This window comes from Rousettus aegyptiacus, unplaced genomic scaffold, assembly GCF_014176215.1.
Source record: "Rousettus aegyptiacus isolate mRouAeg1 unplaced genomic scaffold, mRouAeg1.p scaffold_m13_p_8, whole genome shotgun sequence".
In the NCBI taxonomy this organism is placed as follows: Eukaryota; Metazoa; Chordata; class Mammalia; order Chiroptera; family Pteropodidae; genus Rousettus; species Rousettus aegyptiacus.
The window spans coordinates 26,688,165-26,702,662 of NW_023416311.1; the positions used below are offsets into that span (position 1 = coordinate 26,688,165).

Below are 14,498 nucleotides of genomic sequence, written 5' to 3' on the forward strand. Positions count from 1 at the left end.
TATAATTTGGGTATTAACCCCTTATAAGATATATTGTTTGCTCCCATTCCATAGATTGCCTTTTAATTTTGTTAATTGCTTCCTTGCTATAGAGGAACTTTTTGGTTCAATGCAGTTCCACTTGTTTATTTTCACTTTTGCTACCTATCCAAAATGACATTGCCAAGACCAATGTCAAGAAGTTTTAACTAAAAAAATCCAACCAAAAAAACAAACAAACAAACAAACAGAAACACAAAGACAAGGAAGCAATGAAAACACCGAGCTACCAGAAAGCAAAAGATAAAATGGCTATAAAAAGAACTCATAGTCTAATAATCACCCTAAATGTAAATGGACTGAACTCACCAATAAAAAGGTACAGAGTTGCAGAATGGATCAGAAAACGAAACCCAACCATATACTGCCTCCAGGAGACATATCTTAGCTCCAAATATAAATAGAGACTCAAAGTGAAAAGGTAGAAAATGATATTTCAAGCAAATGGCAATCAGAGAAAAGCGGGAGTAGCAGTGCTAATATCAGACAAAAGAGATTTTGAAATAAAAAAGGTAAAGAAAGATTCTGAGGGACACTTCATAATGATAAAGGGAATCATATGCCAAGAAGACATACATTTATTAATGTCTATGCTCCAATCATGGAGTCTCAAAATATGTAAAGCAATTACTAACAGAACTAAAGAAAGAAACAGACGAAAACACTATTATAGTAGGAGACCTAAATACCCCACTGTCAGATATGGACATATCATCCAAACAGAAAATCAATCAGGAAATAACATCCTTAAATGACACATTAGACCAACTGGGCATAATTGACATTTACAGAGCCTTCCATCCCAAAACAGCTGCTTATACATTCTTCTCTAGTGTACATGGAACATTCTCAAGATTGACCATATACTGGGACACAGAGACAGCCTCAACAAATACAAGATGGTTGAAATCATACCAACCATATTCTCTGATCATAATGCTCTGAAAATAGATATCAACTACAGAAAGAAATCAGGAAGAACCAAAAATACATGGAGATTAAACAACATGCTACTGAAGAATAACTGAGTCACAGAGGAAATAAAAAGAGAGATCAAGAAATACATAGAAATGAATGATAATGATAGTACAACATATCAAAACTTTTGGGACATGACAAAAGCGGTCATAAGAGGAAAGTTCATATCATTACAAGCCTATCTCCCAAAACAAGAATGAGCCCAAATAAATAACCTAATGCTTCATCTTTAAAAACTAGAAAAGGAAAAACAAATGAAGCTTAAAGTCAGCAGAAGGAAAGAAATAATCAAAATTAGAGCAGAAATAAATTAAATTGAAAACAAACAAACAAAAACAATAGAAAAAATAAATGCAACAAAGAGCTGGTTCTTTGAAAGGTTAATAAAGTTGACAAATCCCTAGCTAGACTCACTAAAGAAAAAAGAGAAAGGATACAAATAAACAAAATCAGGGATGAAAAGAGAAATTATGACTGACATCACAGAAATACAAAGAATCATACAAGAATACTGTGAAAAGTTTACAATAACAAATTTAATAACCTAGAAGAAATGGACCAGTACTTAGAAAATACAATCTTCCTAGACTAAATCAAGAAGATTTGGAAAATCTAAATAGACTGAATAGCAGTATGGAAATTGAAATGATCATCAAAAACCTACCAAAAAGCAAAAGTCCAAGACCAGATGGCTTCACTGGTGAATTGTACCAAACATTCAAAGAAGATTTAATATCTATTCTCCTCAAACTCTTCCAAAAAATCAAAGAGAAGGCAATACTTTCCAACTCATTTTATGAGGCCAATATTACTCTGATATCAAAACCTGGTAAAGATAACACAAAAACAGAAAACTACAGACCAATACCTCTCATGAATACAAATGCAAAAATCCTAAATAAGATACTAGCAAACCGAATACAGCAACATATTAAAAAGATTATACACCATGATCAAGTGGGCTTCCTTTCAGGGGTACTGGGATGGTTCAACATATGCAAATCAATCAATGGGATACACCACATAAACAAATTAAAAAATAAGAATCACATGATCATATCAATAGATGCAGAAAAAGCCTTTGACAAGATACAGTACCCATTTATGATCAAAACACTTAACAAAATTGGTATAGAAGGAAAGCACCTTAACATAATTAAAGCCATATATGACAAACCCTCAGCCAACATTATACTTAACCGTGTAAAACTAAAAATCTTCCCAAACAAGGCAAGGCTGTCCACTATCGCCACTGTTATTCAATATAACATTGGAGATCCTAGTGAGTGCAACCAGGCAACAGAAAGATATAAAAAGTATCCAAATAGAAAACAAAGAATTCAAACTGTCACTATATGTGGAGGACATCATTCTCTCTATAGAAAACCCTAAAGACTCCGTAAGAACACTACTAGAAACAATAAACAAATACAGTAAAGTCTCTGGATACAAAGTCAACATTCAAAAATTCATAGCATTCCTATACTGTAATAATGAGGTGTCAGAAAATGAAGTGGAAGAATAATTGTTTTTGCAATTGCAACAAAAAAATAAAATACTTAGGAATAAATTTAACAAAACATGTGAAGAACCTATATAATGAAAACTACAAGATCCTATTAAAAGAAATCAAAGAAGATACAAAGAAATGGAAAGATATTCCATGTTCTTGAATTGGAAAAATCAATATAGTTAAAATGACCATATTACCTAAAGCATTATACAGATTTAATGCAATCCCAATCAAAATCTCATCAGTATTTTTTAAAGAAATAGAACAAAAAAATAATCAGATTTATATGGAAGCACAAAAGACCCCGAATTGCCAAAGCCATCCTGAGAAAAAAGAATGAGGCTGGAGGCATCATTGTGCCCAACTCCAAATTATGCTACACAGCGACAGTAATCAAAACGTCATGGTATTGGCAGCAAAACAGACACACAGACCAGTGGAACAGAATCGAGAGTCTAGAAGTAAACTCATATATATACGGGCAAATAATTTTCAACAAAAAAGACAAAAATATACAGTGGAGAAAGGAAAGCCTCTTCAATAAATGGTGCTGGGAAAACTGAAAAGCCACCTGGAAAAGAATGAAACTAGACTGTTGTCTATCACCACATGACAAAGTTAACGCAAAATGGATTAAGGACCTGAATATAAGACCTGAAACAATAAAAACCATAGTAGAAAACATAGGAACTAAACTCAAGAACCTTGAACTTAACGAGGACTTTATCAATTTGACCTCAAAAGCAAGGGAAGTAAAAGCAAAAATAAATGAATGGGACTACATTAAACTAAAAAGCTCTGCTCAGCAAAAGAAATTATCAAGATAAAGAAACAACCATCTGAATGGGAAAATATATTTGCAAGCAACACCTCTGATAAGTGCCTAATATCCAAAATATATATAAAAAAAATGCATACGACTCAATAACAACAAAAATAAAATCAAACGATCCAATCAAAAAATGGGCAGAGGACCTGAATAGATACTTCTCCCTATAGGACATACAAATGGCCAACAAATACTTGAAAAGATGCTCAACATCACTAGCTATTAGGGAAATGCAAATCGAAACCACAATAAGATACCATCTCACACCTGTTAGAATAGCTATAGTCAACAGGACAAGTAGTAACAGATGTTGGAGAGAATGAAGAGAGAAAGGAACCCTCATACACTGCTGGTGGGACTGCAAATTGGTACAGCCACTGTAGAAAACAGTATGGAGTTTCCTCAAAAAACTAAGAATTGATCTACCATACGATCCAGCAATCCCTCTACTGGGTACTTACCCCAAAGACTTGAAACCCCATATCTAAAAATATATCTGTACACCAATGTTCATAGCACCATTATTCACAGTGGCCAGGACATGGAAGCAACTGAAGTGTCCTATGATAGATAATTAGCTAAAGAAGCTGTGGAACATATAGACAATGGAACATCACTCAGCCATAAAAAGAGATGAAATACTGCCACTTGCGACAACATGGATGGACCTCAAGATAATCATGCTAAGCGAAATAAGCCAGACAGAAAAAGCTGAAAATCACATAATATCACTGATATGTTGGACATAAACCTAAAAGCAACAAATGAACTGGACAAACAAACAGAGACTCAGGGACATGGACAATGGACTAGCGGTTACCAGAGGGTAGGGTGTGGGGGAGGAGAGGAGAGGTAGATGGGGTAAAGGGAGTCAATTATGGGGGAGGGTGTAGGGGGAGGGTGAAGTGGGTAAAGGGGGTCAAATATATGGTAGCTGAAGGAAACTGGACTTCGGTAATTACACAATAGAATATATAGATGTCGAATTATAATGTACACTTGAAAATTATATAATTGTGTTAACCAATGTTGCCCCAATAAACTTAACTAAAAAAAATAAAAAATAACAATAAAACAAAACAAAATTTGACAAAAGATGTTTAAGACCAGTACACTTAAAACTACAAAACATTTCTCAAAAAAATTTATGACTTAAATGCATTATCAACAGGATTTCTATCACCACTTCCAAAAAGAGAATGTTGGTTCTTGAGGAAAGCGGTGTGTGAAAAATCTTACTCTTTTATATAAAGCAAAGATATACAGACAGTACCAAAAAGATATAAATGTATCTGTTTTATTAAAATATAATATGGGGTTGATTATGAAAATTATGTCTAAAAAAATATCATAGAAAAGCCAAACCGCTGGCCAAAAAGAGTTGAGAAATAATGACTTAAATAAATGGAGAGATTATCATATTCACGAATAGGAAATCTGAACATAATTAAGATACCATTTCTCCCAACTTGATCTACAGATTTAATGCAATACCAATCAAAATCACAGCAAGCTTTTCTCTTCCTGTAAAAATTAAAAAACTGATTTTAGAATTTATATAAAAATGCAAAAAATTTAAAATTACCAAAACAACTTTGAAAAAGTCAGAGGACTTAAACTACCTATTTCAAGATATATTATAAAGGGACAGTTACCAAGACAGTGTGGTACTAGCAAAACGATAGATAGGTACACAGACCAATAGAATAGAATAGAGTCCAGAATATCCATGGTCAATTGCTTTCCAACAGAAGTGTCAAAGCAATTCAATCAGGAGTGGATAATATTTTCAACGAATGGTGCTGCCACAATTGGATAACCACGTGTAAAAAAAATGAACATCAATCTTCATTTCACATTATACATACAAATGAAGTCAATTTTCCAGGTATTGGGATATTTTCCAGTTTTCTTTCTATTACTTATTTCTAGTAAATTTTATATAAATAAGTAACTGGATAGGAGACCACCTAGGAAGACCAGGTGCTGTCAGCATAAAAAATAAAAAAAATAAAAATAAGGGATTGTAAGCTGACAAAGTCCTTGCAGTCTGTGAGGTCAACCAAGGGTTGCCTCATCTAAAAAAATTTTAAAAATAATTAAAAAATAATAAAATTTTTCAACATGAATAGCAGAGAGGAAACAGATTGGAAAAAGTCAGCAGAGTTTTAAAGAAAAAAGGATGTGGTACAGAAAAATATTTGAAAAAATATGATTTAAAACTTCTGAAACTTGGGAAAATAAACTTACATATTCAAGAAGTTCAGCAAATTCCAATTAAGATAAACTCAGAAAAGTCCACATTCACACACATCATGATTAAAATGATGAAAACTAAAGATAAAGAAAATATCTTGAAATCAGTCATAGAAAAATGGCACATTACACACAAGGTAATACTTGTTTGAATGACTAGAGATTTATCATCTGAAATTGTGAAGGCCAGAAGGAAGTAATACAACATTTTTTAAGTGCTATAAGAAAATAATTGTCAACCCAAAATTCTCTATCTAGGAAAAACATCCTTCAGGGATAAATGTCAAATAAAGATATTTTGAGATGAAGAGGAACTAAGAAAATTTATTAACAACAAACTGCACTAAAATAAATTTTAAAGACATTTCAAGAAGGAAATGATACCAGAGGGAATCTTAGGCTCTCAGAAATAAAGGAAGAGCAACAGAAATCATAGAGATCTGGGTAAATACATTATTTTTTCTTCTTAGGTTCTTTAAAATATATATGGCTATTGAAAGCAAAAATCATAACACTCTCTAATAAGTTTTTTTGAAAGAAAAGTATAATTTATATTTAGAAAAAATAAACCTGATACAGAAGAGGGGATTGGCACAAACCAGGAGTGAGTGTGAAAAGAGACTGGGAAAGTCAGCAAGAAAGTGAAAGGGCAGTGAAAGGGAAATGGGGGTTTACCATGCAAACTGCCACTCTCCTCAGTCCCTTCTGGAGAGGAGATGCCCATGTCTCCCCAGCCTGCCCTCCTCTATTTCGCTCTGGTTCCCTGACTAGGTCTTCTGCCTGAGTCACTCAAATTTAGTCCATATCTAGGCTTTCAGAGGTAGGGAAGAAGTCCTCTAAGAACCTGAGCCCCAGAGATGGGGGTTCCTCTGAGATCTGGCCTATTGTGTTCTCTCCCACCCTTTCTAGGTTACTTAGGACAAATTAAGGATCTCCCTTTCGGCTTAAAATAGCTTTATTTTTTTAGAACAGTTTTAGACTCTAATGGCATTTTCTATGTATATATATGTAATACGTATAACAACTACAACATAAAGAGGTATAAGCTTTCTGCATTTCACTACAAGCGATACAATATTAATTCTAAGCAGATGCGAAATTTTTAGTATATGTATTGTAATTCCTAAAGCAACCACTAAAAAATCTATAAAGAAATATGGTAAAATAAACAAATGATAAATTAAAATGTAATACTAAAATATATTTAAAGAACTCAAAAGAAGGCAGGAAAATGGGAAAAAGAGGAATAAAAAACGTAGGAAGCAAACAGAAAATAATAAAGTGGTATTTCTAAATCCAAACACATCAGTAACTACAATAAAGGTAAATGGTCTAACCACACCAACTAAAAGACAAAAATTGTCAGAACAGGTTATTTTAAAAGACATGACTTTACACTTTAATATAGGTAGTTTGAAAGTTCATGAATGGAAAACAGTAAGTGATGTAAACATCAGCTATAAGAAAGCTTAAGTGACTGTATTACTATCAGAGAAAGCATACCTCAGGGTAAGGAAATTTACCATGGATAAAGAGGGACGTTATTACATAACAGTAAAAAATCAAGGCAAAATCACTTTGAATACAAATATATCTAATAACAGAATTGAAATATATGAATCAAAAACTGACAGAACTGAAGGAAAAATAGACAAATCCATAATTATAGTTAGAAATGTCAATGCTCTTCTTAAAATAATTTAAAAAATAGAAAATCAGCAAGGACATAGAAGAACTGATCAACACCATCGACCAACTGAAACTGATAAAACACTCTGTTCACAACAGTATAATACACATTATTTTCAAGCACACATAGAGCATTCACCAAGATAGACCATGTCTTTGCTCATAAAATAAGCTTTAATAAATGTTTTAAAATTAGGAATATATAATAATGTGATTTAACTAGAAGTCAGGACAGAAATAAAACTAGAAAATATTCAAATACCTGAGAATTAACAACATACTTTTAAATAATAGAGTGAAAAAAGAAATCCAAAGAGAAATTAGAAAATATTAATTTGAATGAAAATAAAAATATGACATATCAAGACTTATGGGATGCAGCTAAAGTACTATTAAGGTGGAAAGTTGTAGCATTAAATTATTATAGAAAATAAGAATGGCCTCAAATTAAAACTCAAGCTTTAATAAACTATAAAACTAAGAGTAAAGTAAATTCGAAGCAAGTAGAAAGAAGAAAATAACAGGAGAAAAAAAAATCTGGCGTGGATGATAGAGGCTCTGTTCATCCCTCTGGTGACCAAATCAAAGTTGTGACAGAAACAAGGAGCAGTAGCAAGGAAAAATCGCCTGTGATCTAGATGAAAAAGCCATATAACTAGAGAGAGATCCAAGAAAGCACTCTACAACGACAGAAGGTAGGACGGGGCAAAGACACAGGCTGACCCAATCCCCAGCGGCTGAGTAAGACGGAGGCTGCGGCAATGGCAGGGACAGAAACCTCTTAAAGGGGCTGCATCCACAAGCAGATTTTCACAGTGACAAACCTGCTTGCCCTGAGCACCAGTGCCCATTTGGCTGCACTCAGGGGCACCAGGGACTTACAGGGAGACATTGTCGGAATGAGGGCCCAGGTGAGACTTGCTCTGTACAGAAGTGCTGGCGGTATCCATCGTTCTCTGTTGAGCCCTCCCCCCCTCCCCAGTGCGCAGACACAGCGCCACCATAGCTGAGATGTCATCAAACTGGATAACAGAGGTTGCTCCATGCAGAGGATTCCCTGAAACCTCACCTCCCCCAACTTGGACCCCATCCAAGCCACCTCTAGGTTTATCCTCAACAAGTCAGGAGCACCCTGCTGAGCAGCACCTAGACTCACACTGTGAGCAGCTTGCCTCAGTTTCTGGTGTGGCCTTTTGAGGCAACTATAAGTATAGCATCTGTGGATTGCTTGCTGAAACTTGACAGGTGATCCCGGAGGGGTAGAGATTTGGGCTAAATTTGGCCTGCAGCTGAACCCCTCTCAGGACTTTGTCACTGGACACTTACTTCACACGTCCACACTAAGACTGAGAGACTTAGGAGCTTTGCTTAGTACATAGAAACAGACATGGAAAGGCAGCCAAAATAGGAAGACAAAGAAGCAGAAACCATATGAGAAAACAGAACAGAGATTCAGATATAATGGAGTCAAGTAATCTAACAGATGCAGAGTTCAAAACCCTGGTTATAAAGATGCTCAATGAACTTTTGGAAAATGTAGAGAACTCCACAAAGAAATAAAAATGGAAATGGAGATTTTAAGAGGGAACCAGTATGAAATGGAGAACACATTATCTGAGGTGAGAAATATATTAAATGGAATAAACAAAGGAATAAACATAGTGAATAAAGAAGAGGATCAAATTCCTTATCTAGAGGACAGAAAAGCCAATCAGGACATTCAAACAGAATGGCAAGGAAAAAAATGCCAAGACTATAAAAATAATTTAAGGAGGATATGTGACACTATTAAGGCTCCAAATATTTGTCTGATCTACATAACTGAAAAAAATCAAGACACTGAACAGCTGTTTGAAGAAATAATGATGGAAAAATTCCTTAACCTGGTAAAGGAAATGGACATAAAACCCCAGGAAGCTCAGAGGATTCCAAAAATCAGGGATCCAAAGAGACCTACACCAAGGCACATCATAATTAAAATGCCAAAGGTCAAATACAAAGAAAATATTTTTAAAACAGCAAGAGAAAAACAAATAATTACATATAAGGGAAAACTCATAAGACTAGCAGCTGATTTCTCAAAAGAAACTATGCAGGACAGAAGGGCTTGGCAAAAAATATTTGACAGGATGAAGACCCAGAATCTACAACCAAGAATAATTTATCCAGCAAAGCTATCATTTAGAGTTGAAGGACAGATAAAGAAATTCCCAGACGAAAATAAACTAAAAAAATTTATCAACACCAAGCCACTATTACAGGAAATGTTGGAGGGACTTCTTTAAGAAGAAAAAACATGTATCAAAAACAGGAATAAAGAATTGTAAAAACAGGAATAAAGGATATGATGGTATATTCCTATCAATAAGTGCCTTAAATGGAAAAGAATGAAGTGCTCCAACCAAAAGATAGAGTGGCTGAAAGGCTAAGAAAACAAGACCCCTACATATGAAAAGCAAGGAATGAAAAAGGATATTGCTCTGATGGACCTAGAAGGTATTTAAGTCAGACAGAGAAAGATAAACACTATATGATTTAACTTGCACGCAAATCTAAGGAATAAAAGAACAAACTAATCAGAAACAGACTCATAAATATAGTGGACAATTTGGTATCAGACAGGGGGAGGGGGTTTGGGGTCTGGGACAATGGAGTGAAGGGCTAAAAAGTACAAATTAGTAGTTTATGACGGTCATGGGGATGGGGAGCACGGCATAAGGGATACAGTTAGCATTAATATGTTAGCTAGGTGGAGGGTCAGGGGAGGGAGGGTGCAATTGGGGCATTGTTTTATGAACTAAATACATGTCTAACCAATGTACTGTATACTTGAAGCTTAATAAAAAAAAGAGTGAAGGAAAGAAAATTGTTTTTATGGATTGGAATCTGAAAAAAATAACAAAGATAATAGCAGAAATCAATGAAATTTAAAATAAAAACAATAGAAAAATATTTAAAACAAAAGCTGTTTCTTTAAAAAGATGGATAAAATTCCTAGACCTCTAGCCAAATAACAAAAGAAAGAAAGAAAGAAAAGGAAAGAAGGAAAAAAGAAAGGAGAATTGAATTGAATCGAATCGAATCGAATCGAATTGAGTTGAATTAGACCAATTTCTCAAAAGTCACAATCTACCAAAACTCACACAAGGTAATAGATAATCCCATACTATTAGAAAGATTGAATTTGTAGTTTAAAATCTTCCAAAGGAGAAATCTCCAGGCCCAATAATTTCTCTGGGAAATTTTATTCAAGATTTAAAGAAAAAAAAAATCTAAACAATCTCTTCTGGAAAATAGAAAAGTAAATATTCTTCAAATTGCTGTATAAGCCCAGCATTACCTTTATAACAATACTAGACAATGATAATATGAAAGAAAATTTAAAAAGAGTCTGTACAAACCAATGGTCCTTAGGAACATAGATATAAAATTCTCAAAAAAAAAAAAATAGTAAATTGAATTCATCAATATATAAAACAACAGTACACCACAACCAAGTGAGCTTTATCCCAGCAATGAAAGATTAGTTTAATGTTTGAATGTTAAGTAATGTGATCCATCTTATTAACAGTCTAAAGAAGAAAAAAACATATGATCATATCAATGTGTGCAGGGGAAGCATTTGACAAGATTCAACATTCATTCCAGATAAAAATTCCCATCAAAGTGGGAATAGAAGGAAATTTCTTCAACCTGCTAAAGGTCATCTACAAATTACCCAGAGCTAAAATTATACTTAGTGGTAAAAGGCTAACTGCTTTCCCTAAGTTCAGAAACACAATAAGAACATTAATTCTCACAACTTTTATTGAACATTTGCATTGAAAAACCAAGCCAGGGCAATAAAATAAGAAAAGAAAGGGCATACAGATTGGAAGAGAAGAATTAAAACCTTTTTATTTATAGAATACATGATTGTCTCCATAGAAAATCCCAAGAAGTCCACACACAAAAAAAGCTCCTAAAGCTATAAATTTATAAAGATTAAAACATATAATTTAATATCTATGCACTATCAGCAAATAATTGGAAACTGAAAATTTCAAAACAATACCATTTACAACAGCATCAACACAAAAAATACTTTAGAATAAAACTAATAAAATGTGCAGGATATTTATGCTAGAAACAGCAAAACACTTTTAAAAGAAATCTAAAAAGACCTAAACAAACAAAAAAAAAAAGGCATAGAATGTCCACAGATTAGACGACTTGTTATAGGTAGAATGACAAGATTCCCTAAGTAATCTCTAAATTTCACCCAACAGAAATCAAAATCCTTGTAAGATTTTTGTAGATATATACAAGCTGATTCTAAAATGTGTAAGTAAAGGTAAAGGAATTAAATTAGTCATAACAAATTTGAAAAAGGAAAAATTGGAAGACTTAAGTGTAAGTCTTATTTAAGACTTACTATAAGGCAGCAATCAAGTAATCAAGACTGTGTAGTTCTGGCAAAGAGATAGACACATAGATTAATGCAATAGAATACATAGTATAATAGATTAATGCAATAGAATACATAGTATAATAGTAAAAAAATATATAGAAATAGATCCACACAAATATAGGTAACTGATTTTTGACAAAAAAAAATCAAACATTTCAATACAGTAAGTATAATTTTTACAATAAACAGTGCTGGAACATTAGATATTCATATGAAGAAATAAATGAACTTCAACCTAGTCTCGCAGCTTACATCAAAAAATTGTCTCAGAAGAATAATAGATCTAAATATAAAATGAAAAACTTTAAAATTTTTAGAAAAAAAAAACAGGAGAAACTGTCGTGACCTTAGGTTAAACAAAGAGTTATTAGATATGACACCAAAACTACAATTGGCAAAATAAAAAAATTGGGGGTTTCATCAAAATTATAAACTTTTGCCCTGTGAAAGTCATGATTAAGAAAAGGAAAAAACCCTATGTTCATAGCAGCACAATTTACAATAGCCAAGATATGGAAGCAACCTAAATGCCCATCAACAGATAATTGGATAAAGAAGTTATGCTTCAGATATACAATAGAATATTACTCAGCCACTAAAAAAAATAAATCCTACCATTTGCAATGACATGGATGGACCTAGAGGTTATTATGCTGAATGAAACAAATCAGAAAAAGATAAATACCATATGATTTTACATATATGTGGAATTTAAGGAACAAAAAACAAACTAATCAAAAGTAGACTCACAAATATAAAAGACACTCTGGTGACAGCTAGAGGGGAGGAGCATTGGGGGGCTGGGAGGAAGCGATGAAAGGTTAAAGAAGTACAAATTAGTAGTTGATAGGTGGTCACGGGGATGGGGAGCATGGCATAGGGAATGCAGTCAGCATTAATGTAATGGCTAGGTGGAGAGCCAGAGGAAGAAAAGAGCAATTAAGTGAATTATTTTATAAACTATATAAATGTCTAACAAATGTAGTGTATACTTGAAACTAATAATTAAATAAAATTTTTTAAAAAGAAAAGAAAAAAAGACAAGGTACAAAAAGGGAGAAAATATTTGCAAAAGATATGTCCAAGAAAGGACTTATACCTAAACCACATGGGTACTACATCCTGGAGCCTGCTAGCACAGCCTGAGGGAGGGGCTTGGCCATGCCGTGTCCAGGTGGCATGTGGAAGGAGCGGGACTTTGCCTCCCGTCCTGGTCCTCATTTCATCTCCAGCTTCAACGACTCTCCCACGAATATTGTCCCCCTCTGGACGCTTGGACCAACTGCCTTTCTGTCTAGGTACATTAGCCGAGTGTCACTAATTTTATTAATGCAGTCAATCAAGTCAAAGAAGTATATATTCCGAATGAAAACTCCCTAAGTCTGAGGCATCTGTTTGTGTAAAAGTTGGCCAGCAGACGTCTCTGCAGCAACTGCAGATCAATTCAAGGTGTACAATTACCCATCCAAGATCTTTTCCTAAGAAAAGTTCTTTACTGAAAATGGAGACTAGATCTCTATGGACCCATTTATAAAAATCTCCAGGTGGTCAGATCCAAAAACTGAATTCTCAGCCATTTTCTGCCAATAATGGGAACAATTTGTCAGTTGTAAATGAACAAAAGCAAGATGGTAACATAAAATTAGTACAGATGAAAATTACAATGAAAAAAATAAATATTTCAAAATAAAATTAGAAAAATAATATCATTGTACTATTGGTGCTTCAGAGTCACTTTTGCTGAAGTACAAAGATTTCCCTGAAAAAGATGGTAAAGTTAACAAGGAGACCATGTTCTTATCATGGACATGTCTAAGCCAGTCCTGATCAGGGCCCAATGGACATCAGTGACATCACAAATTCTGAGTTGTCACAAAGCAGCTTCCTGACCAATGAGGGGCTGGAGCATGAGGATACAGCAGGATAAGCACTGATATCTGGAAAGGCCCAGGCCAGCAAGATAGTCCAGCTGGTCCAATTGGGGTGGGGCAAAAGGCAGGAAACAATGTCTGGGGAAAGAAGACACCATTCCTCTCGTAGGCGTAAGAAGCGCATCCTCTCCCGTTCCACAAGAGCCGAGCTGCAGTTCCCCGTTAGCCGCGTCGATCGCCTCCTGCGAGAAGGTTCCAACGCCCATCGCATGAGCTGGTGCACACCTATTTTCTTCACTGGCATTCTGGAGTACCTGACGGCCAACATCCTGGACCTGGCAGGCAAGGAGGCCCACGACCACCACAAGGTGCTCATCACCCCAGAACACGTGGAAAGGGCAGTGGACAACAGCCCTCTTAGCTACATCTTTGATGATGACATCCACCCTCAGGTTGATGGGATGCCCTCACCGGGGAAGTAGTGGTGATGCCTGGGTCCCAGAGCCTGGCAAGACCTCATAGACAGCCTTATCTAGTCCCCAAAACTGCCCATAGATGAGAGAGACCTTCCACCATCAGGGCTTGCTATTAAAGTGTTTAAACACAAAAAAAAATAAAAAAATTAAACATGGGTACGAGACTTAGAGTGATAACTTAGTAAGTTATATAAATGTCTAATTACCATGTCATATACCTGAAACTAATGCAATACTGTATGTCAACTATAATTGAAAATTGAAAAATTATTTTAAAATAAATAAAATATATAATTTAAATAAATAATTATTTTTAAAATATAAATAATTCTTAAAACTCAATAAGAAATCAATCTCTACTCCAAAAAAAGCTATGGGGAAAATATTTGAACAGACA

The 14,498-nt window shown here is 34.4% G+C and overlaps 1 protein-coding gene across 1 annotated transcript; it reads left to right on the top strand.

The window, feature by feature from the left end:
* The first annotated feature begins 13,759 nt into the window (after positions 1 to 13,759).
* On the top strand, positions 13,760 to 14,107 carry LOC107506768 (histone H2A-Bbd type 1-like). The gene has a single exon (XM_016137624.2). The coding sequence runs from the start codon at positions 13,760 to 13,762 to the stop codon at positions 14,105 to 14,107; it is 348 nt and encodes a 115-aa protein (XP_015993110.1).
* Positions 14,108 to 14,498: the final 391 nt, after the last annotated feature.